The 25,806-nt window shown below is 40.2% G+C and overlaps 4 protein-coding genes across 4 annotated transcripts; all 4 read left to right on the top strand.

The window, feature by feature from the left end:
* The first annotated feature begins 3,157 nt into the window (after positions 1-3,157).
* hoxa11b (homeobox A11b) lies at positions 3,158-5,059 on the top strand. Its single transcript, XM_028581172.1, has 2 exons — positions 3,158-3,811; positions 4,746-5,059. Exons 1-2 carry the CDS (start codon positions 3,205-3,207, stop codon positions 4,976-4,978), a joined length of 840 nt encoding a protein of 279 aa, XP_028436973.1. The 5' UTR covers positions 3,158-3,204; the 3' UTR covers positions 4,979-5,059.
* Positions 5,060-9,169: 4,110 nt separating this feature from the next.
* On the top strand, positions 9,170-11,598 carry hoxa10b (homeobox A10b). Its single transcript, XM_028581123.1, has 2 exons — positions 9,170-9,944; positions 10,930-11,598. Exons 1-2 carry the CDS (start codon positions 9,170-9,172, stop codon positions 11,202-11,204), a joined length of 1,050 nt encoding a protein of 349 aa, XP_028436924.1. The 3' UTR covers positions 11,205-11,598.
* A 1,968-nt stretch (positions 11,599-13,566) lies between these two features.
* hoxa9b (homeobox A9b) lies at positions 13,567-17,161 on the top strand. The gene is made up of 3 exons (XM_028580891.1): positions 13,567-14,110; positions 14,537-14,792; positions 17,078-17,161. Exons 1-2 carry the CDS (start codon positions 13,594-13,596, stop codon positions 14,773-14,775), a joined length of 756 nt encoding a protein of 251 aa, XP_028436692.1. The 5' UTR covers positions 13,567-13,593; the 3' UTR covers positions 14,776-14,792; positions 17,078-17,161.
* Positions 17,162-20,789: 3,628 nt separating this feature from the next.
* hoxa2b (homeobox A2b) lies at positions 20,790-22,574 on the top strand. The gene is made up of 2 exons (XM_028580571.1): positions 20,790-21,305; positions 21,782-22,574. Exons 1-2 carry the CDS (start codon positions 20,951-20,953, stop codon positions 22,468-22,470), a joined length of 1,044 nt encoding a protein of 347 aa, XP_028436372.1. The 5' UTR covers positions 20,790-20,950; the 3' UTR covers positions 22,471-22,574.
* Positions 22,575-25,806: the final 3,232 nt, after the last annotated feature.

Here is a 25,806-nt window from a genome sequence, read left to right as displayed (position 1 = left end):
GCAATGGACCTTTTTCACAGCAGACATTTTGACTTCATACTTCATACTTCATCAGACGTCATAGTAGGAAGAGCACAGCTAAAATTGATCACCTTAACGATGGCTCAATTCCATCAAGTGTCCCAGTAAGCTGTTTCAGTGAGTCAGCATGTACAATACCAGGGCCTCTCCTAAGTGGAATGCAACCATCATTAATGGTTTTGAATACAAAATACTGTGCTTTTCCTACTATGACATGCCGTGAAAAAGGTCTATAGACATTTAGACGTGAAGTGATTGCTTACCCCGCATATTAAACCTGCTGCCTTTTGCAGTCCTATCACATCTGCTTGACAGCCAGATATTCGTGGGTGAATGCGAGGTTAAATTTGTGAATCCAGAAAGTTGTATTAGCTTTTAAAAGTCTTTGTGTTTTACAGCAGCCTTAGCTGTAAACAATCCACTACTTCCTAAAAAGACCCCCTCCCTCCCTTCATACTAACAAGGTTGCATTCATTACACCAAAAGAGACGCTTCAGTTCGCAGTATGCATGTGTGCATGCTTCCTCTTTGTAATAATACAAGTAAAAAGACGGGATATAGAGAATTTGTTGGTTTCTTCTTTTTAAGGCATAATCCGTGAACAGAGTCCCACAGGACGGAAACCTGATGTCACTGTCACTTGATTTGTAACTGCTTTACTGCATTTAAATGAACAGTGTTCTGATTTACAGCAGTAATGTTTACAAACATTGAAATAAGGTCACCTATTGCTCAAACTCTTAAATTATATAAAAGTAGCCTATCTGTACTTTATTTAGCACAAACACAACAGATTGGACCTTAAACTATAAATCTTAACTTGCACATTTGACTTAAATATTATAAAATGGCCCCTTGTGAAATGGATTCAGGAACCAGGAAAGGCAGGAGGCGATCACAGATTTTCAGGCAGTTAAGTTAAACCACAGTCCTCCTAAACTGTCGAAGGAAAATTCAGGGAAACCAAGAAAACATGTTATTTATTTTAAAATCCCCTGAACATGCCTCCTAAAACAGCCACATCATTCACCAGTGACATTTTATACCTTCAGCTTTTGCATTTTCTACACTGAAATAAATAATTCATTCTTCTGAGGTCTTGTGCTGCAGGCATAAGGCCACAGTCTTTTTTTATTTCCCCTCCAAGTGTATTGCGTCTGAACCTTTCAAGGCAACTATAAGAAACAATCATTCAGCCTTGACTTTCATGTAATTGAATGTCAACAAAATAGTTTGGTGTATACAATTTATTTAATTTACCCTTTTTAATCAAAGTATTAACCCATCATTTAAGCTGACATTATGTTAGACATTTCTTATTTAGCTTGATTAATAATGTAGGCAGACGTGGATCTAAAGGAAAGGAATTAAACTTTAATGGAAATGTACTTTTTGCGCATTTGGTTTCCTTAATATGACAACTGGCTGGAGGTCAAGGTTTGTTTACATACAGCCAACATGCGTACTAGCTACTCGATACCAATGAAAACGGTCTCACTTAGTGGATTAATGCGCATCTGCTGGCTCGCGTTAAACCTTGTAACCCAATATTTGTGTGGGTGAAATTGTTTTAAAACTTTGTGGTAAGACGTAGAAGAAGGGAGGTTTAATATCCTGCAGCCTCCGCCTGAAGGCTGAAGCTGCGCATGGCTGAATAATCCACAAAAGAATCAAAATAGGAATTGTCAAGTTTATCATGTAAGACTATTTTTAATTTGCAAAACAAATAACAGTTTCACATATACGAACTCACCGTTGAAGTCAAACAGCAAACCACCTGGGCAGAGTGAAATATTACACAGTCTCATAATGCTTCCCTGCACATGACAAATTCGCAGGCTTTGATGTATGAAAAGGGAATTTGGACTGTATTCTAAAATTGGCTGCATAACAAGATATGTGACATATGTGCCCACTTACTCAGCAGTGATGACAAATGAAAATGGATTGGAGTGTGGGAAATAGCCCATGTCCAAAGGTTTATATTGGGCGTTGCAAAAAGAACAGGCGATGCAAAGACTGGAGCCCCTTTGGCAAATACTCTTTATTATTCGTAGACTATAAACAACGTCTGTATGTTTACATTCGACGTTAAACGCCTACGTATATCAGCTGATCAGCCATATATGAACTTCGTGCAAGCAAACTTTTACTCGTACTATAAGAGACACAATCAGCATGCACTTAAACATAAATCTGTCCATAGTGAAGGCTGCAACAGAGTCGAGCTAGCATGCTTTTAATAACCCTGAAAGAAAGACTGGTCCAAACAAACACATAGCAACCATAAAAGAGATAACCAAGTCATGTCTTTACAGGCCTTTGTCTTTCTGTCTCCGGGTGCCAAACTGGACTGATGCCTGACAAAAGTGCAGCATGACTCGCATTGCTCCGCCGCTTGTGGACTAGATGAGTCTATATATAACCAGAGGAGCGATATTAAATTCACACAGAGAGACGACGAATCCATACCTGCTCAATTGTAAAATCGTTTAAAACAGATTAAATGGATTCAAATAGCTTCCAAAAATAATTGACGCATGTGCAGTACATGCCCTAATTTTCTTAGAATAAGACCCGACATATAAAACTCAACAAGTTCTCTATGAAATGTTGTTTGTGCCACAATGATTAAGCCCCACTTGCATACTAAAATCCTGTTGCCTTGGTCTAAAAATGTCTTTCAAATGTTTCAGACGGCTCAGAGGTTAAGGTTAAGGTTAGGGTTATTTAAAAACGATCCTAAAGGTAAAAACTGGCAGGTTAAGCAGCGTGGCGTGACATCGGATGCAATTATGTGTTTTGTGTAGTACCTTGTAATGTGGTCATTTCAGAAACTGATGCTCTTCAATGAAAAAGAACCCGTGTTTAAAATATGTTTCAAAATAGCCTAAATAGTGTCTGAGCAAAATTCCTTCTCAGTATTTTTCCTTTCCCATAAAGCCAAAGGTCTACTTTACAAACTCATTGACTCATATAGCTACACATCGAGGCGTAGGCTATCTGTCATTTTGTGCCAGTGGTCACATGGCTTTGGCCCTCAGGAATGGATGGAGATGGATCCCCACGTCAGCTTGTACGTCTAAGGATTTCTGCTCCACCAGTCTGCCTCAAAGTGACTGGAGCGCAGCGCCGCGGAGGAGCTATGAAAGGATTATTATAGGACGTTTCCAACAGCAGAATATGGATTTTGATGAGCGGATCTCCGGCTCTAATATGTATTTACCGAGCTGCACTTACTACGTCTCCGGAGCAGACTTCTCGGGTCTCCCTCATTATTTAACCCAGAGCCAGTCCTCTTGCCCCATGACATACCCCTACCAGTCCTCTGCCCTGCCACAGGTCCCGTCCGTGAGAGATGTGGCTTTCAGAGACTATGGGATTGATACTTCCAGTAAATGGCACCACAGCAGGGGGAGCCTGTCACACTGCTACCCTGAGGACATCGTGCACAGAGACGGCTGGACGAACCCGAGCTCACGGGGGGCAGAGATCCTGGTGAAAGGCAGCTCCAGCGCCAGCCACTCCAGCTCCTCCAGCAACCCGACTTCTGGCTTCTATGGCAGCGTTGGCAGGAACGGCGTCCTGCCACAGGCGTTCGACCAGTTCTTCGACACTGCCTACGGGAGCGCAGAGAGCAGCACAACACCGACAGCACAAGCAGCAGACTCGGACAGACACGACGCCAAAACAAGTCCCGCTCCGGCTCCTCCGGGCTCGGACACTGCGGAGAGCTGCAGCCCCAAGTCGTCCTCCGGCCACTGCGAGGAGAAACAGAGCAGAAGCAGCAGTGAGTAGCCCTGCTGAACGCAAGAAGGAGAACAATCTAACGCGTTGCTCTTAAAGCTTTTTATATGCTGTTTTATAAGCACGTAAGGTTTATGGAGGGCCTGCAGATTTACCCTATAACAAAACTATGTTATAAACTACAAGATCACGTGCTTGGGATTGAAATTGGCCGTGAAGAGTTTGGCGTTAAGCTTCTTCCTAGATTTCCAACAACATCTCAATTTTTATTCTGCATGTGTGCGCTTAAATCTCCTTCTATGGTTTGCCTGTAAACTTCATTTATATGGCAAATAACATTTATGAAATTCTATTAAAATAAAAATCTAAATGTTGTAGATACATCTTATATCTCCCATATTTATGTCCATGGATACAATTAACTGTATATTTATGGGTTTATGATTTGATTTATTTTGAGTGGGCTGCTGAGACACTTTGATGTGACTTTGGAGCAGATTTATGCTAAAACCTTGCTCCTTATTCAAAGATAAATATTTACAAATTCACAGGATTTGTAAGGATTTAATTCAAGGACTGCTTTTCATGGAATTAGCTCTCATTGACACTGAAACAACTGCCCTTTACGCACAGTGAAATCAAAAGCGGACAATACAAGCATATCAGATACACGATACTCGTGACTGTTTGGTTTAGGCCCACGCTCTCACTCTTAAAAGCCAGCCGGTATGGTTTTACAGATTTCAACAAGTTTTCACAACTTCCGACATGCAGTCCCTTCATGCCTATCACGTCCCACTATCAAGTCCAGTCTTTTGTTTACAAATCTCGGTCCTGTAGGTCTGCGAGCGAACAGGAAAACACTTGAACTCCATGTAGACGGCTGCTTCACAACAGGAAATTATTTCATGTTGTTGTACTGTGTCTATAATATTTCATGTGGTGACCTTTTGCCTTTTTATTATCTTATCTTTCAGATGGCCAGAGGACGCGCAAGAAGAGATGTCCATATTCCAAGTATCAGATCCGGGAACTGGAGAGGGAATTCTTTTTCAGCGTTTACATCAACAAAGAGAAGCGCATGCAGCTCTCACGGATGCTCAATCTGACTGATCGCCAGGTCAAAATCTGGTTTCAGAACAGGAGGATGAAGGAGAAGAAACTGAACAGAGACCGTTTACAGTACTACACCACAACCCCCCTGCTATAAACACTGAACAAAGACTGTCACTGACATACAGCCCTTCACCCATCATCAAGACACAGCTACATGTTACATGACGAGTTTTTAACGTGCCAGAATTCATAAAGAATTCTACTATTTATACACTATTTTGTCATTAAAATACGGGGGCATTATTATTATTATTATTATTATTATTATTATTATTATTATTATTTAGGCCTGTTATTGGCCTGCTTGCCCGACCAATCAACACTTTTCCAAAGTTAAGTGGTTGCGTGTATGCTTATCAGAAAGCCAGATGTGTTCTTTTTGTATTATTTAATAATAGACACGGAGATTTCTGTATTGCAATTCAAAACCTTTTATTTTTTTCCTTGAATTCTTTAGAATTTAAATTGTTTTCCCAAATTTACGCACGCAACTTTTATGGTCAGTAATCTTAACATCAAACGCTTGGTGTTTTCTTCTTTTGATTCATATTTTAACTTTATTGTTCAAATACAACTCCGGTGACTGTAACCCTATTTTGTGTGTTTTGAAATTAATATCAGATTTCAGCTGACATTTTTTATTATTTTTATCAGAATCCCCCAAAATTACCGGTCAATGTTGCATAGTTAAAGTATGAGTAACTCTAATACTAATTCATCCATTTCAAGCATTTTGAGTCAGTGATATCAGGATATGTAACATCTGCGCTTGACCCTCAGGCGCTTTGTTGAGCTCTTGGCCGTAAAATTGGATTATTCCCGAACTTCATCCACAAGTCCAAACGCTGATAAGAGAGCAAAACGCCCAAATGAAACATAACCCCATATTTAGTTTTATATGCCAGCACGTGGATCGTATCAGATGATTGATATGCCGGTCTGACGCTTTTTATTCCCTCATGGCTGGAAATGGGATCCGCTGCAGTTATTGTTTGATATCCATTACAAAGGGTTCATTCATTTCTGGGGCGATGAGGAGAGGCTGATTTCTGACCTAACATGCCTGTTACAGCCTTACTGAAACAATCTTGATACTTGTTTGAATACATATAGATGTAACAGGCCGCCTCTTTCAAAAGGGCATGAATCTATTTGTGTGATTATGCTCTCATCAAAGTAGTTTCTAAAATACTTTATTAATTTCATCCACTGAAAGTCTGCTGACCCATCAGGCTGTGACATCGGGGTAAACAAAGGTTCAGACGAACTGCAGATCACTATTACAATCATCGCTATGGTCAATTTAATTAGCATCTGAAGTGGTTTAATCCAAATATCAGTATCAGTTTGATACAAATATGAATTTATGTTTCGCCTGGAAAGGAAGGTCAAATGAAGCACTTCCAAATAATGGGTAAAAACTGGCTTTAGGTGGCATTGTATTCACCACCAGGCCCCTGAAAACAACTTGAATTGCCTGCCATAAGCTAATAAGGGCCCTGATGCCTTCCTTATACCGTGCATCCTGTGAGGCTCCCAGGAATTCCGCTTTGGTTGCTGCACATCCTCCCAGTTGCTCCAGTAACTTGGCCATAAAACGCGGATTCGTCTGGAGCATTTGGAGTGTAGTGCAATAAAGCGTCTGAGACCAAGGTTATTAACTGTGACTAAGGGGCTGGGAGCATTCAAAGCTTGTGTTCACGGACCTTTCCAGCGTCATTTGTTTCAGCATCTTACCGTGGTAGGAATATTCTGCGTTTGTGTTGTGTTGCAGTGCATGCACAGCAGTCTTCTTCCACTGGGTGGCGCTCATCAGATCAATGTCATTATCGTGAATTGAGATATAAAAGAAGTTTCGTCGCTCAGCTGCTTTAAAATATGTCACCACCTCAGGATTTCATTGTTAAGGTAGGCACACTAATATTATTATGTGCGTTTTATGCCTACATGAGGTTTTTCTTCATGTGATTTAAGAAGATTTTCTATTTTCATCATCTGAAAAGTGAAGACGCTGTTTTTCATTTAAGGTGCAGATGTTATGAAATCGTGAAAGCAAGTGAATAGTGCAAGTTTGTTTCTTTGGGCATCAAATTTAATGAAGAGTCTCAGGCTGCAATTTTGCACACGTTATGTGACTAATGCACACTAAGAAATAAGATCACAAGGGCCTATGTTTCAAACATTTGTGGCTCACTAACTTTTAGAATCCCCATACAGTTTAACACGTAAATTATACTTCATTTTGATAAATCCTGAACTGGATTTATGATGTTTCGTCGTTATGTAAACATGTAAAAAATTAATGGATTGGATTGCGTGTGTGTGTGTGTGTGTGTGTGTGTGTGTGTGTGTGTGTGTGTGTGTGTGTCATAGACAGACACCCAACAGAGAGACATTTTGACGCACAGGCATGGGATTTTTCATTAATTTTAACATATCTTTTAAAAAAAGAATTAAATGAATTAAAAGGAAGTTTTATCGTAATAATAATATAAGAGCAGCTCGCCCACAGCGCACACCGCGACATCACAGGAAATAATCCAGAAGGGTTAATTATTATTATCATTCATTGCAGCCAGACACGCTGCAGGTTTGACGCCACATAAAATGGCTGTACATAAACTGTAGCTCTGATTTCTAGACGTTATGGCTCCAGACTTATAGGAAATGGAGGTAGTCGATGTTGTATTTCACCCACCTTGGAGACATCTTTAGGCTGATCTAAATCTGTAGGCCTGCTTTACACTCTTAACCCTATTGGCGGTCTTTTAAGGAAGAATGGGTGGATGTAGTTCTAACTTTTTAATTTTGGTTAAAATATTGTAGCAGTCTAACTTTTTAATTTTGGTTAAAATATTGTAGCAGTCCAGGCTAACGATTTGTGTTAGTTGTTTGCCTCATGAGATGAGGACCAATATCCATTGTATTCACTTTTACGGTGGACATGTACAAAATGATCCATGTCAGATTACTGGTTTTATTTAGTTCAAATTAAGACTACATGGCTATCATATAACATTGGCCCCTTTACATTATAGACATAGGCTACTTTCTTATGTTGCATGCAAAACAAGCACGTGTTATTTGTTTGTTTTCTGGTTACTAGTTGTTATTATTTTGTCTTGACCTCTAACTCAGATTGTTGTCTTAAACATTTCATGAAAAGTACAAACACTATAAAGAAAAACGGTGATGAGCTTTCATATGTATTTAAAAAAACATTTAAAACCAGTTTAGAAGGCGCATTGAGCATTTTATTCGTGGGTGGAATGGATATATTAGGAGGTGTTGATTTGAACTTAAACTTACTCGGAAAAACTCGGAATGTGTGTGTGTGTGTGTGTGTGTGTGTGTGTGTGTGTGTGTGTGTGTGTGTGTGTGTGTGTCTTAATAGGTAGTAGGTAAATACGTGGAGAAACGTACACATCCCCAGTGGTTCTTTAACGGGATAATAGCAACATTAACAAGTTCTAATTTCATTTATGCAGGAACGACCTACATTTCTTGCAGTATTGCCAATATTAAGTCATCATTAAGAAAAATGTAGCACCAGGACATTGTTCAGCTGTGGGATTATTTTAGTGGGCCTGCGTGTCATCTTTAAATGCTTAACAGAGCCTTTGCAGTAAAAGGTGTCTAGGCGCAATCATGGCATTTGCAACCACAATATTCACACCACCATCAGATAAGCTCGAGGGCTATACATGAAGTGGTTTTGCACTGGTTTGACCAGCAATGTGGTGAGATGAAAACACTGTCTGTCCTGCTTTGGACAATCCATGAGGAATTTTAAAAACAGTCCAATAATAGTCATCAGAGCAGCACAAAGAGGGTTAAGAGTCCCCCGACCAAAGAGTCACATATGACTTTTTGGATCTTTGATGCACCCTGTGTTTCTCAGAGGCACCTCTAGAACCCTTCATTTTTACAGTGCTGTAAAACTGGCCATAAAGCTATGCATTGTACATAATTGTTAGGGACAGCTTTCAACAACCGAGTTGTCAAATAGGGGTTGTTGTTAAGTTCACACAGGCAGCTCTGGTCTTATAGATCGAGGCTCAGGACGTGAGATTGAAAAGAGATTTAAAGATTTTACCTAAAACTCTCTGATGCACCACTTCCCCCACCGTTTTCTCTTGACTTAGCCTAAAACAAAATATACGACCCAGTTCAGCTGCCTGGTCAGACTGGGAGGAGTCTGTAGTCGCCTGGTGTTTTAATTGGCTGCAGGCTACAGTGAGAAGCGTGAGTATCAGTAATTATTCAGCAATGTTTTGCACAAGAAATGTCAGCCAGAAAGGGCTATCTTCATCCTCCGTCCAATTATACCACAACGATGACATGCCCCAACAACCAAGCTGGAAATTCGTTTTTCGTGGACTCTTTAATCAACGTGAGAACCGACAGCGGTTCATATTACCAAAGTAACGGGGTGTATTTGCCACCGGCATCGGAATATTCATATGGTCTCTCGAGTGGCTCTTGTTTCCCGGGGATCGGTAAGCGCAACGAGCCAAGCACCCAAAGCGTGATTCCGTCTTCTGCTCCGTATGTTCAAGGGATGGAAACGTGGCTGGAAACGTCGAGATCCTGCCGGGTGGATCAGCCCAGCGGCCAGCATATGGCTCAGTGTTCATTCTCACCGAACATAAAAGAGGAGAGCGCGTATTGCCTTTATGAGTCTGACAAATGTTCTAAAGGAGCAACGGTAGATGACATTTCCTACTCGACTGCATCGTGCCCGGTTACCGGCAGCACTTTGCCAGTCCCCGGCTACTTCCGCCTGTCTCAGACATACACATCCTCCAGGCTTTACCATGATGTCCAGCCAAACATGAATCACTTTACCCTGCAAAGACCTGCCCGTTTGGACAGTCAGCCCTCCCAGCCCCAGGCTGCCTCGGCTGAGCCGGAGCGAAGGGAGAGCCACGAGGAGGCGCCTGTCCCTGCGCCCTGCGCCCCGGCCACAGAAGAGGACAGCCGCCTCTCCTCGGAAAGCTTGTCCTCCCCTGAGCCCGCTGAAACATGCAGTGCGGAGTGTCCAGAGAAGCCAGTCAAAGGTGTAGAGTCGACATACATTGTAGACATGTGTTGCAAAAATAGCTGCTGGCATAAAGAGGCATGCGCATATAATTCTTAGGCTTCTATTGTTTTTTTAACCAATGATTTCTTAACACAGAGGAATGCATGAGAATGAGTGCTGACAGTTACTATTGAGGTCAACAGAAAGCCAGTCACAGGTGTGCGTTTAACGGGTATTTACCGGTTTGTCGGGCATGAGGCGAAATTGAACGTGACTTAACCAATCAGAGCCGATGATCAGAGCTGTTGTGCGTTATTAGCTGTTTTTAGATCACAAATAAGCTGCTATATATAGTTGTAGTTTATTACCATACTATTCAAACAGGCCTTATGGATTTATTTTTATTGGTACCAATGAAGTTTGGATGATTATATATATATGTATATATATATATATATATATATATATATATATATATATATATATATATATATATATATATATATATATTCTCGGGGTGTCATTATTATTTCAATTAAAGCATCAACAAAGGTAAATCCAGTCTACCCCATTTGTCCTGTGCAGGATTCTGATGCCAGTTGTCCTCTCATCAAAAGCACAGGCCTTGCTATAATGTCTGCAGACTGTGCAGACATTTATGTCTTTATAAAGGTGTAGTTGCTGCTTAATATGGCAAATAGTTTCTGGTAAAATGCTGTATTGCAGCTGTATGGGATATTTACATATATGTGGCTGTGCGTAAAATGGTTGTAAAAATCAAATAGAACACAAGGAATAGTCATTATGCGGTACTTATTCAGTAGGTGTCAGTGTCAGTATATACTAAATCCTATCTTCAGTAGTTTACAGTAAAACCACAATTTTATTAACGTGACATTTTCTTTATTTTGGATTTTGAATCGTATTAGTCCATATTTTCTAATAAAGATATGAGGCATGTCAGGTATAATGTGTTTTTTGTGACACCTGTTGCCTAATATCATGTTTCAATTTCATTGTAGGAGACGGAAAAATGGAATCTACGGCCAACTGGCTCACAGCAAAGAGTGGCCGAAAGAAGCGCTGCCCCTACACCAAGCACCAGACTCTGGAGCTGGAGAAGGAGTTTCTCTTCAACATGTACTTGACTAGAGAGCGTCGTCTGGAGATCAGCCGCAGTGTGCACCTCACTGACAGGCAAGTCAAAATCTGGTTCCAAAACAGGAGGATGAAACTGAAAAAAATGAGCCGGGAGAATAGGATCCGAGAGCTCTCCAGCAACTTCAGTTTCTCATGAGACTGTCTGCGTCTTTGGCGCCCTCCTCTATCCATGGCAAGGGCGCCTGTGCAGAGCCCCCTACCAACTGTGAGAATGTCCATGGAAAATAGGACCCTACTGCTAACTTATTGATTGTTGTTCTTTCTTATTTTCACGTCTGTTTTATTTAGTCGTGGATATGTATTTATAAATGGCTACATTTGTAACGTTTATCCATTGTGTTTGAAATGTTCAGAAGGTGAGCACAATGTTTCAGAGCTTCAGGCTTGTATATATTGTATAGTCAACCTGAGTGAACCATTGGAATTTGCATGCTGGACTAACCCTTGGCATACTTGTGTTACAGTTACATGTAGACCTTTTTGTGACAGCTAAAGAGAGGTCTGATGAATTTGCACATTTTGCTGGTCAAATTAATAAAACCACCCCTGCAACTGCAGACTTCTTATTTCATTCAGAAGGACAGACTAGTAGCTGCGCGGTGTTTAAATCTTCAAGTTGGCTCTGGTACAGTGCGTGGTGTTAATGCCTTTGTGTTTTGGACAGGGTTCGCTCTGTGCACAGTAAATATTATTACAATAGTAAAGGGGGGGAATGTTCATAGTTTAATTTAGGTACCTGTAAACCACACAACGAGTGGAGAAACAGTGTTTATTTTCCTCATTATTATTATTATTATTATTATTATTATTATTATTATTATTATTTCAAAATCATTTAAAATTGTGAATAAGTGGGGACTTGTGCGGAAACAGTGATTATTCTTTCAAATGATAGCATGCTTGATTTTAAAGTTGACCAACGCCTGGACTTTAACAGCCCAAATCAATTTGAGAATTGCGGGACATCAGATGATGAATAAAATCTGTCTGAGCATTGTCTTTTGCGCCTTTACAGATTTCTAAAATGATTCCAAGTAGACATGTTATACCGAGAAACTACAGACTGCCCACACTTAGAAACACAAGAAAAAAGCATTCTAACAGACATCCCAGAAGATGAGAGCGTGCTGTTGAGTGGTTTAGGTAGTCTCATGTTGTTGGGCTATTATATTTCTCCCACAACACCAAACTGCCTTGATTACCTCAGTAAAACTCGTCGCATCATGAAAATTGAATCGCTATTAATTAGTGTTCGAATGTATTAATCCTTAGGTGCAGACTGCATATCTGCATATGCAAACACATATCATTATTATTCCAAAAAGTGCACGTCTTTTTTTATTTTATTGTTGTGCCTAAAAGGAACTCTTTCTATGATTTTTTTTTTATCTTGTGGGTTTTGATAATTAAGCTGCATTCTGATGTATGTATCTGGACGTGGTCACTTTTAATCTTAGAGATACAAAGTTTTCACCATGTCTATAATTTAAGACATCTGCAAAGGATTTTGAGCATCTCTATGTGATCAGCCGGAAGTAAAGATGCAGGCTGGGGAATGAAATGCTTAAGGCTTGTATATGTCCAGGAGAGGAGAAAAGGACAGACAAGGCCTCGGTTATGATCATTGCAGTCTGCCAGTTGCCTCGCCGTAGGAAGTGCCGGATGCGTCTGCTTTCGCCAGAGAAAGGACACAAAGGCTGAGCTTTATTGGTGATATTTAGCTTAGACAGCCAGGTTGTAACCTTAAGAAAAACACCCTAATTGCCCGTGATAAAAAAGGACTGTTATATAGCACCCAAATAACTTCACCCCACTTTCCGTTTTAGATTGCCTTGAAAGTAGACCCACATCCCTGCAGACACAGCGATGCGCATCTTGGAAACTGTCCTTTAATATGTTTTTATATTGTAAACTTAAATGATGCTTTAAACACATTTATGCTTGTTTTATTTTATTTAAAACGTCTTGAAAACGTTGCATATCCCAGCCACTAACAATAACCAGACATATCTCACCAAAGTAAAAGGTTTATAGATGGAGGCCATTCAATTACAAGTTTTACATTTTGGTGAATAAATTATCCCATTAGGCACAACTTTCTAATGGACGTTGTTTGGTGATTTCACAAATGGAGGCTTTAAAGTCGTGCCCGTAACCCCCCCACCCAATCACAACTCAATTACACCAACATAAGATCTCTTGACGAAAATCATAACGTTTATTGCTTATAAAACGAAATATTTCCCAATAAAGGCGCGGAGACTTGCTATTAAAATATGGTGGGGAAAATGGTGGCCATTTAGTTGAGCAGCAGGCTGATTTATTTTTTATTGTTCTGTCCCACGGTCACGTGTTTGGGGCGCCCTATCCAAAGGTTCAACTTACTGGACGCATTGAGCCCCTAGCTGGTGCAGGAAAGCGGCACATTATATGCCATGAATCTGTTTTTTCTAAACATTGCAAGACTGAACCGCGTTATATAGCCTTTTTTTTTTTTTTTTTTTTTTGCTTTTGCATTTTTTGCAATGTCGGCATTGGGAACAAGTTATTATGTTGAGTCGCCCGTTCTTCCCGAGCAGGAAGATATGGCACCGAGGTACTCGTCAGCTGCAGGGGTGGAGCAGGCGATGCTCACCGAATATGGCGGACAGGAATCTTGCACTTTGCAGGCGAAATCTTCTATTTTTGGTGGATCTTGGAGTCCCATCTCGTCCCATCCTCCGAACACAGCCACTCCGACCTATATACATCACCATTACACGAGCGGGGACAGCGATGGCATGTTTACGCGCTCCTGGGCGTTGGATCCGGTCTCTGCGTCCCTGTGTTTGACGGGCTTACCATCGACAGCCATGCATTATGAGATCAAACCCGAGCCTCTGATTGGGAGTGCTGAATGTACAACTTTGGAGACGCACACACCTCTTTTGTCTGACATTGAAAACGGTGCGTCCCTTGCGGAGATTTCCTGCGAAACCACATCCACGTCTAAAGCCACTGAAGAGAGTCCGTCAGCAGAGGACAAGAGGGAGATAGATGCAAGTAAGTAATTCCGTGTTTTTATGTTCTTCTGGGCACTTTATGGACTCATTTAGATTGATAAAAATGGCATTAATGGTTTGAGGATTTGGATAACACAGGCTTGATTTAGTATAAAAATGGGCGTAACATTTGAATAGCAAATAGTATTTATGCTCTAAGGCTCAGTGACATGATCTTCTGTGAACTGAGATATGCATATTCTTCAAAGTCATTGACACACTTCACTGCACAATTACAACATTTCACAAGGTATTTGCTATCGTCAATCCTCAAATTTCTAAGTGCAGAATGAGCATACACCACAAATAATTCCTATATAAATATACAATCTTGCCAGGAGTAGCATGTCCTTGCCAAACTGTAAAGTCAATAGAGCAGTCGTGTTTTTGAGTCCATTAACTCTCCTGTGTCCCCCCCCGTTTCCAGATAACCCATCATCCAACTGGCTTCACGCAAAGCCCACCAGAAAAAAGCGTTGTCCATATACAAAGCATCAAATCCTCGAACTGGAAAAGGAGTTTCTGTTTAACATGTATCTTCCCCGGGATCGTAGATACGAAGTTGCAAGAGTCCTGAGTTTGACCGAGAGACAGGTGAAAATCTGGTTTCAGAACCGCAGGATGAAAATGAAGAAAGAAAACAAAGACCGGCGGAGAGACAGTTAACTGGTTTTGGACTGATGGTGAATTAGAAGGGGGTGTGGGGGGGGCGGTCTGTCTTTAATATTCCTGGCCTGTTACACATGTTGTTGTAAAGTTTGTCTTGTTAAAACCATGCTGGATGTTTTTTTTCTTATCCAGTGTTTCCTGTTTGTGAGAGGACAAAGTGTAGATGTGTTGTATTTGGCGCACAGAAATAGCTGACTGTGCCATTTGTTATTTACATGGAATGATCCTTGACTACCTGAATGTTTTCAGCTACATATTTGCATTCTTTAAGTTATTGTTTTTGTAATCTAGATGTCTTTTGCTTTTGTATAACCGTTTTAGGTTTTGATCCATTTGCACACTTCAGATACCTCGTCGTTCCTGGTTTCATCCAAAATAAAGTAGTTTGTATAGTACATGAGAAAATTAGTATGGCTTACTCATTTCTTATTATTTTGCTTAGTATTAAAACCCATCACGTATTTCTAACACATTTTAACAAACATACACATACATAAATAATTAAAGCAATACTACCTTTTTACAATTTACTTCTCTTACCTTTAACATTTCAAAACTATTTCTACAAAATTAGAATTTTCATTCTGTCTTTTAAAAGGAATTGAATTGTTTTTATTCCAGGAGAAAAAGATTTAAATAGTACACTTTTCTTACTTGTAACCACTGGGCTTTATGGCGCAAACAACCAAATTACTCTAAGCCATAGAGGAAAAAAACCTGAGGCCTGTCCAGAATTTATTTATTTTTTTAACCTTGCTGGCATGAATTTACGTTAAATAATTGTATTTATATATTACAATAATATTACTGTGGAAATGAGAGAGGAAGCTTAATTTGATTGTAACATGGACAATACGTTTTATTTTTAAAGAGTCCCTCAAAGAGCATCGTGTTTAACCAATTATTGAATATAAAGATGAAAAACACATGAATTATCTTTGAATATTCTTGGATCCTTCGATTAAAAACCCTTTACAGAAATGGAATCTGCAGTATCGAGGAGCCAAGCCAACAACACGCAGCGATGCAACAATTTAGAAACAATAGAAAGTCGCGAGAGAGTGAGTGAGAGCAAATCAACAACGAAAGTTCAGTATTTGTAGATTATTTTGCACTTAATTATTGTCTGAATCGCAACATGTAGTCAATGTATTACTATACTTACTATATTACATAGGACATTTTCGGCCTCTGATCTACATTGGATGCCCTCCTGCAATAAACCACGATCACAGCCTCAACTGTTTATAAGGTGCGAAAACAGCAAAGCATGTAAAGGCTCTGTGACAGCAGTAAAGCAGCATTTCAAATGAGGCTGGGGCAAACAGTCAAATATGTGATATTGTTGTAGGATAGGCCTGAAACACACACACACACACACACACACACACACACACACACTCTCTCTCTCTCTCTCTCTCTCTCTCTCTCTCTCTCTCTCTCTCTCTCTCTCTCTCTCTCTCTTAAAACGTCTAATTACTTTACAACCGTCTACCAACAATTATGTCTCGGTATAGAAACCTCCGTTTGTTGTTCTGTTGCATCAGCAGAGCACTCAGAACAACAGACACACACACACGCACACGTGCACACACACACGTGCACACACACGTGCACACACACACACTGAAATACTTTCCAAATAACTTACACAGGAAAAAATCACTTTATTTTACTTTATTTGGTGAAAAAGTGGAAACTACTAAAACTAGGACAAACACGTGTCCTGGTGATGGTGTCAGAGCTCCGTGCTGATCTGAGTGCTGCTGTGCTCGGACCGCCAGCAGGTGGAGGCAGCAGCTCATCTGAAGAGCAACTTTCAAACTAGATGATGCGTTCACGGCACATCAAGACCACTCCCCATTATGACAGATCTGCACCGTTTTCGTCGTAAAAACTCTAATCTTGCTGCGTGTTCAGTTTCATTTTTTGGTTATCCATGGCATAAATTGCTCTAAGATCCTTATTTAATTTAATTGGGGTTCTGTTTGGTCAGGGGTTCCTTTACTTTGTATTGTATTAAACTAGTTTATCAAGTGACTCCACCCTGTGCTTTTGAGGAGTTTAGAAGAATACCTATGAAATATTAATATAAAAAGGCAAATATATAAGTATATATCCATGGAATAAATAAATAATCAACTATCATCAGATAGATAGATAGATAGATAGATAGATAGATAGATAGATAGATAGAAAAGGTATGCTCTTTAAACATATTTATACAGTGTGCAGTTTGGATGTACACTGGGTGCAAAATGGGGGTTAGGCCTTTTATTCTTCTTCTCTTTTTTTCCAGGAACCGGACTGTACCTCACTGGACTCCAACTGAGTGATGAACTTGAGGTCCCATACAGTGAGAGATACCCCAAAACCTTTCCTCCCTTCCTGGTTTCCCCCAACACTCCCCTCAACCTCACCCTTTCCCCCGTCCCTCACCCCCAAAGGTCACCCACATGCAGCTCATTAACTCTCTTATTCCTTTTTGGGAAAACTGTACAGATAAGCATGAAAAAATAGTGGCATTACACTATATATTATATACAGTACACCTTCAGTAAAGTCTCTTCGGTCACCAGTGTGCGTAGATGGCAATCTGATCCCCCATGAACATTTGGATGATATCCTCCATGCAAACGGCCCTTAGAGGATCCATGCTGCAGGAAAACAGAAAGTAGCTGGATGCTGTTTGTGGTGACCTCTCGTGACCCCCATACATCAAACCTCATGACACCTGGTGACAGAGGAGGCCACAAGTGAACTTTGGAGGAGAAGTTCAGGGGAGTAAAGTAATGAGCACATGGGAGTGTGTTCCACTTATCCTCAGTGCCAATAATCTGGTGTTCTGGATGAAAGGGTATGTGGATTGTGAGGTTACTTATGTGGTATGTGTGTGTTATAAGATAGGGTCAAACATTTGTGCAGATACTTTCTTGAAAATGATTAACCTCTGTATGCAGCTATACTGAGAACACCTCAGATTAATGCAGTTTTCAAGAGATACAGACTTTCTGAGTTTGGAGTTTGCTTTCTAGAGAGGTTCTTCATCAGTTTACAACCCCCAATGTATTTTCCTGCAGTACTATTATTAAATATTCAATTATTATTTGTCAATCTCACACCAATTTGGAATTTGCTTATTCCTTAAACCGTGTTCATATCCATGTTTGCCTTCATCTACAGGGCAAGAGCAGGGACACTTTAATCGAAGGCTGGTTGTCTCTTTAAAAGGTGTGTTGTATGGGTCACTTTTGTTCCTCTATGATCCTACATTTTTCATCCAAACAGGGGAACATAGAACGTTTGATTTTTTTAGACACAGACATACACAGACACACACACACACACACACACACACACACACACACACACACACACACACACACACACACACACACACACACACACAATGTGTACGTTTATCCACGTATTTACCACTACCTATTAATAAACACACAGACACACAGACACAGAAACAGACACAGACACACACACACACACACACACACACACACACACACACACACACACACACACACACACACACACACACACACCAGGATATAATATGATGTATGAATTTAATGCAGCGTCAATGTCGACACAACATGCAATAAACATTTTTACAAAAATATTTAATTTCACCAAACATAATTTCAAAAATATTGCATAACCTCGCTTGTGCAGAATGTGTACTAAATTTATAATACACATATCATTGCAATTAAATACATTTACCATATTTTACACACACACACACACACACACACACACACACACACACACACAAAAAAAACAGATGCACATTTGGTAAATGTTTAAAAAATATATATTTTTATTGTTCTGGGTAAACATTTTCATCACACTCACCATAAAAGGAAATATTCCACGACACAGTACAGGCTATAAGTAGGAATTGAAATATTGTTTCTTAAAAAACGGAACAGTGGTCGCAGGTTTGGCCTGCACGCTTCCCAGATGTCTCATGTTGTCAGAACAGACGGGAAACGCGCCGCTCCTCGAGACACCGTCTTCTGTGTACATCCGGTCAACAAGCAGCCAAATCTGGCTTTCTGTCTGCACAGCTCCGAACAGGAACAGAAGACATAAATCAAAATTGTAACAAAATATAATGTTCAATATGTCCAAGTGTCAGAATCCAGTGTTCAGGTTCTGTTAAGTATTGTAGAGTTATATTTCTTTTTCAGAAAGCTCTTTGTTCTCTTTGTATCATTGTTCTGCTTCTACACCTGTGTCGATTTAAATCTATGGCCAGCTGTCTATGAAACACAATTTATTTGCACATCAAATAAGAAGAAATAAGAAATGAATGTGGGGTTAGTTTAAATAATAATTTGAAGCAATTTTGCTTAAAACAATGAGCTACACACAAAGTAAATTCAATTAATTTCAAAGTCAGTAATTGATCAGTTATCTTTACTTATATTACAGCTTTATATTATAGGCTATATTTGTTCACAAGATCTGTATATTCAGAGTACATCCTTATAAATAAATAAAAAGTAAAAAAAACAGTTAGACAAAGTAATATCTGACATTTCAAGCAAATGTGGTAAAAACTGAATTATATTAGAAACCGAACAGGCCAGAAAAAGACTTGTTATCTGACATAGAGGAAGGTATGAAACTGAATGGAGTTCTGCTCAATGCCAACACCCACTCACCTCAGCAAACAATTCATCCTATGGAAAAGCTGCTCCCTTCGTTTCTATACTACTAACCAAGTGCATTTCTCTCCTCGGTGTTTTTTCTGTGCCTGTATAGTCCTTTTTGAAAACGAAAAAGCGACAGAGTTTCGTCTTTAGATGGATTTCTGATTTAATATCGAGCGAGTAAGCAAAACGCGTTTGTGCGTAATGGCCGTGCGTCTCATCCGTGCTTCATAAAAAATCCCTAGATTTCTAAATTGAAAACTTCTCCTACAGCCTACCTAGAGAGTGGTTGTCCTCTTCCTGGTCATATATGATCTAAGAGAGTGTTAGATGGTGTAAATGTGTTCTTAGGGCAGTGAGCTGTCAGACCTTTTGGCGAGAAAGATTGATCACACACAGGCTACCAGGGCTCTTTGTTTAGAGCCTGAGCAATAAACAGCCACCTTTCCTCTGCCTCACACTAAAGTGGCAAATCATTTCTACTCTCCGCTATGTTATAACCAATAATGCTAAGGATGATGGCTTAGGTCAACATTATCCCTATGTGAAATAAAAATAAATGAAATGTAATGTGGGACAGGGAGCTATAAACTGTGAAATGGTGATGACAAATGCCTGTTAAATAACCCAACTGCTTTCTTACATTGACACAAAATATTGCGTTTTTTTCCAGTAGATTTCCTATAATGACTTCAATGATAAAGTTCCTTTTAATGACATAATGTAGCATTTTGGGAGCTTAGATCAAATTACGCTAAATCTGATCTGATCTGATGAACTCAAAATCACATTGAAATCATCTCTCTCTCTGTCTCTCTCTCTCTCTCTCTCTCTCTCTCTCTCTCTCTCTCTCTCTCTCTCTCTCTCTCTTTCTCTCTCTCTCCTGTGGTGTGTATTGGGGGAGGGGTGGGCATGTTGTTGGATGTCTGGTGCAGCTTGTCCTTTCCAAGAAAACCTCCAAGAAAGTCTCAAGATTAACGCCTTGGCACTGATAACGACTATGGGCTTCGCTTTTATGAAAAGCAAATGTGACTGCTGAAATGATTTGTGGAGTGCTACGCTACAAATAAATGAACAACAAACACGCACACGCACACGTAGCCTACCACAACTCATGCGCGTGTACTCGTAGGCAAACTGCGTTGATGCTCAAAGAAGGCACGGTTTTTGGGGGCGGGCTGTGGTGAACAAACTGATCCCAAAAAATGTGTAAATAAAGCCAGCCCTACCCCCGGAATGAGGCGTTACTCCTCCGACTTTGTCGATCAATCACAGGGGACAGTGGCTTCTTTTGATAAAAGCCCCAAATTGTCATTGGGTAGATGCAATCATGTGACAAGCAGCACGGTCTAATTCCAACCATGTCCTCATGAAAGCAATAGTTTATGGCATACAGGTCTCCATAGGACTATATCGAGTTTAGTAGTTTATGACAATACACTGCTTATTAATCTGAATCAACCTAAAACTCAGCGACATTTCAACACAAGGAGGAGGAGATGAATTACGAATTTGGGCGAGAAAGTGGTTTTATCAACAGCCAGCCGTCGCTCGCTGAGTGCCTGACATCTCTCACTAACCCTGTCGGTGATGCATTTCAAAGTTCATCAATCAAGAGCTCGGCGCTTTCACAGTCGACACTGATTCCTCCTCCTTTTGAGCAGACCATCCCCGGCCTTAACCCGGGCATCCACCCACGCCACAGCCGCTCAAAGCAGCCGCTGCAGGCTGCATCCCTACACCCGGAGTACCCGTGGATGAAGGAGAAGAAAAGCATCAAGAGAAACCAGACTGATGCTGCTGCTGCGGCTGCAACAACGACTGACTCCTCTCCACTCTACTTCTCCCCCCAAGGCAAGACATGATGATTAATAACCTCCATGTAAAAGGCTCCTCATTGTCTGAGGATTCCCCTCAGCAAGAAGCTGCATCCCGGGCCTTGTGCAACGTGGGCGTCCCTTTAAGCCAGTAGAGGATTTTGATTTAAGCATGCTTAATCTCATCAAGTAACGCACTGACTTGTGATGCAGTGTAAGAGTGTTAATGTTTGACAGTAATGGAGAGAGATTGATTATTGTTACGCGGGCCAGCAGCTGGCATGTTCATTAATCTTCACCCTCCGTCCTGTCCTGTCCACGCAGACCCATCATATTCTGCCTGGGGCCCATAAATCTTCCCAGTGCCGGTGCTGGCTTGCCACAAGTTTCACCCCATAGAGCTTGTTTTTCTCCACATAGCTATACATACTCAACTGTGTTGCTGTTTTATTTTTTCGCCTGTTTTTCTCTAATTAAAATAAATAAAATCTTTGGTTTATTTTTATTTTTTAGGTTCACCAGAGGGGCCAGAGGTTGGTGTTAGCGGTGGAGGGGCATCCCGGAGGTTGAGGACCGCGTATACCAACACCCAACTTCTGGAGCTGGAGAAGGAGTTTCATTATAACAAATACCTGTGCAGACCGAGGCGAGTGGAAATAGCTGCTTTGCTGGATTTATCAGAGAAACAGGTGAAAGTGTGGTTTCAGAACAGGAGGATGAAGCACAAGAGGCAGACCCACTGCAAGGAGAACCGGGACAGTGAGGGGATATACGCGTGCCTGGACGACGGGCCGGAGGACGAGTTAGAGCAGGCGGCGGACAGCAGCGCAGCCGGGACGCTCGTGGAGAGGGAGAGGTATTTCCACCAAAATACCTTAACTTCACAACATTGTCCGAACGGGCACAATGGGGAGAACCAAAGCCCGACTGTCACGCCTTTGACCAGCAATGAGAAAAATCTGAAACATTTTCCTAACCCGGCACCCACTGTTCCTATCTGCGTGTCAACAATAGGCCCGGACAATGATAATTCCCCGGGCCTGGACGTCTCTTTGCAGGATTTCCATGTTTTCTCATCCTCCTCCTCTTTCTCACCAAGTTTGTCAGATTCGGCACAAAGTCCCCTGTCTTTATCATCCGAAACTTTTGACCTTTTCTCAGAAACACTCACAACAATCGACCTGCAAAACTTGAGCTATTGAACGATGTTTTATTTGAATTCAGATACTTGTGTTCAGTTTATATACTCAGTTTTAATAGATCTCACAAATAAGGTAAGTTAAAGCAAAATCAACAAAGCTACTATTTAGTCTGTATGGCAGTTTAGCATTGGGCTGCGAGAGGAGAGTTTATTTTTATATGGATTTCGACTATAACTGAGCAGAATAATTTTCTTGAAATAAAACTTTACATTGATGGGAATCAGCCGCGCTATTGTCTTATTTCACAGTAAGAAAGTTTGGAGAGCTCATTGATTTTAGGCCTATACGATAAAACATAAAAATAGCCTACGTATGAGAATATTGGTCATAAGAAAAATGAATTATGCTCATGCATAATTCATAATGCTGAATGTCGTTTCTCACAATATTCAAATCAGGATAATATAAACGCTTTAATTTAAACGCCACAGGATATTTTTTTTAATTATAGTCTAGGTTAAAATGTTCTTGTATATAGTCTTATATATACAAGAACATTTTAACCTAGACGATTGTATAATCTCAAACTTCCCCAAAACTTTCATTTAAATAAGCCAAATGTAGTGAACACAGAGCACTATCAAATACAAAATGCAAGTGATATAAATGTAAAATTATATATAGTTGCACCCCAGTTTGTTTCAAATCTTTATTTTCATAGGTTTAGTTGAAAGTAGTAGTTTTTTTTTTTAACGTGACCATGCTTCTGCAGTCCTCAGTGATGTATCTGACCTGGAGAAAAAAGCCGATTCATTACCTCCGCGTGTTCAAACCCAGAAAAAGAACATTTGCAGTGAGAATTGCCTGCTAGGAGTCCCAGGCCAAAAGTTATGACTTTTCATGGCTCTCTAATTACATTTTATTGCCTATAAAACTCACAGCACTGAGGGTGCTTGTTTATAGCCCGATCTGCAGTGTAATACTGTCTTTTTGAATTTAGAATCGCGCCTTACAAAGCAATTGTGTTTTTTTCTAAACTTTGTATGATTTAAAAATATCAAGTTAATTCAAAGCAGCCGACATAAGACTTTTATTCCCAAATTGGTGGAAATTATAATATAATAGGGTATTGTAATTAACACAGTAGCAAAACATGGTAAGATATCAGGCAAATAGCAGAATGTATTTATTTTATTTGTTTATAGTAAACTGTTTTAATTAAGGTAAAAGTATGTTAATCTGGACTAAGTCCCTGTTTACTGCTGAAGGAATTCTTCACACCGACCGGTTGAGCCTCTGCTCGTTAAAGCGCACACATAACAGCCGTGGTCGCTGTTTCTTTATTTGGATACTGTTATTAAATGTTTAGGGGGAAATGGTCGATGTAAAGCCAGAGATTGTTCCAGGAATCACAAGATTAACTATCACACTGATCAATTATTCTGACCAGTGTCTGCAGGCAACATGAATCAATGTATATAGCTGTAGGATCTGTAGATCAGGATTGTGCGGGTTGGACTCAGAGCCTCAAAGCAAAAAAATAAATAAATAAGTGAGGTGGTGAACTACTATTACTGAGATTTGGTGACTATGATGAATAATTGTGATCAATTGAAAATATATAGGAGAAGTCTAAAGCCTAGGATGCAGAGGGGAAGTCAGATTTGGTTTGGTGCTGAAGCCACAGAGCTCATTTAAAATAGTAAGAGTGTCAGTGTCTACAGGCTAGACTAAGCACAAATAGGCCTACATCTCATATTTATTATTTATAAAGGCCTGGGCACTTATTCCTTAGCACACTCTGCTAGTTTATTTGACTGAAAATGCTCATTCATTGAAGTGATAACATTCAAAATGAATACACAAAATAAAACATACATCATGTTGTATCTTTTTCCCTACATCCACAGGTTTCACCATGACAATGTGCATCATTACATAATCAGACTCATGAATTTGATTATTTCATTTCTTTATTATGTATGGTTGTATGAACGAGTTTGGTGACTTTGAGCAGCTTGGTCAATGTGCAGTGAGTTTGAAAGATAAGTAGATGAAACTTTATGGGAAACTAGATACAACACTTCGCTATGCAGATCCCTCCCTCCACACACACACACACACACACACACACACACACACACACACACACACACACAGGTCGAAGGTCAAGCTGGCTCTCTTCTCCTCTCCAAGCTGGGAGGAACTACTGCCAGGTCAGAAGGGGGTCAGGTTTTGAATGACTGCAGAGGGTTTGTGGCTCATATTCTGCATTCAGAATATGAATGTGGAAACAATAACATTCATGCAGAATATGATCTGAGGTTTAATTTTGCATTGAGGAATGTGATTTTATCAATCACCCAAAGATCTAAAGGACTGGTGGTGCTCTTTTTCTCAGGATGATTCTGAATTGCAGCCATAACATTTTAACACTTGATATAACACAAAGATATAAAGCAAACGCTATTTTCCTCTCTGACACAAAGACACAAGACAAAAAGACAAATAAGAAGATTAGATATTGTTTGGATGTTAAAGTCTTCCTAAAGCTGCTGGACTGAAACTGGAGTAAATAAAGTGTTTCTGGGGGAGAGTCTGTGTGTCTGGCAGCGCTGACAAACACTGTCCACCACCTGCAGCAGAAGAAAAAGCTGAAGGCTCTTCAGGCAGCCCCTCCAGAGCTGCACTGACATTTCGGTCTCATTTCTCCACAACAACAAGCTATACAGTTCAAAGGCGCGTCTTTAAAGCTGGATTGGGGAATTCTGCTTGTCAAAAGATGACTCATGAATGACTGACACTTTTATAAACAATATGACAACCAGCTGCTTTCACTGAATACACCAGGAGGCGCAGGTCTGACTTGATGTTAGAGATGAGCTGTTTAGGGGGATTTAGGCTACTCTTGCATCAGATAAGGAAGGAAAACTGTGTTTGTCATTGACTGTACAATAGAAACTGATTAACTTGCAAACGTGATTTAGAAATAAACCAGTGCAGCCTCATTCAAACGTTGTTCAAAGACGAAAAAAAAATCTGGCGCAGAAACCTGCAGAACAGTTTTATATAATTGCCTTCTCGACTATTAATGACCCCTGTTTAGATTTACAATGTTGACATATTCATAAACCCAAAGTGCTTGCATCATTGTAAGACACTCCGAACGTGTCCACAGACTTTTAAGTGCCAGAGAAATATTATGTGGAATCAATCAAAAAATGTGATCATGCGTTATCCGCTGACTTTATTAGTCTGTAAAGACCCGTTGCTCCATTAAAGCATCAACTCCCCATCATCAATAGCCCTAGCAGTCAAAAACTATATACAATCACAAAGGCTGATAGGCCAATAAAAGTCAGTGTGGAATGGATGTTGAACAACAGGCAGGTTTCA

This window comes from Perca flavescens, chromosome 6, assembly GCF_004354835.1.
Source record: "Perca flavescens isolate YP-PL-M2 chromosome 6, PFLA_1.0, whole genome shotgun sequence".
Classification (NCBI taxonomy): domain Eukaryota; kingdom Metazoa; phylum Chordata; class Actinopteri; order Perciformes; family Percidae; genus Perca; species Perca flavescens.
Note: the sequence above shows the minus strand (reverse complement) of the source record. Positions and strands in the feature narration are given on the sequence as shown.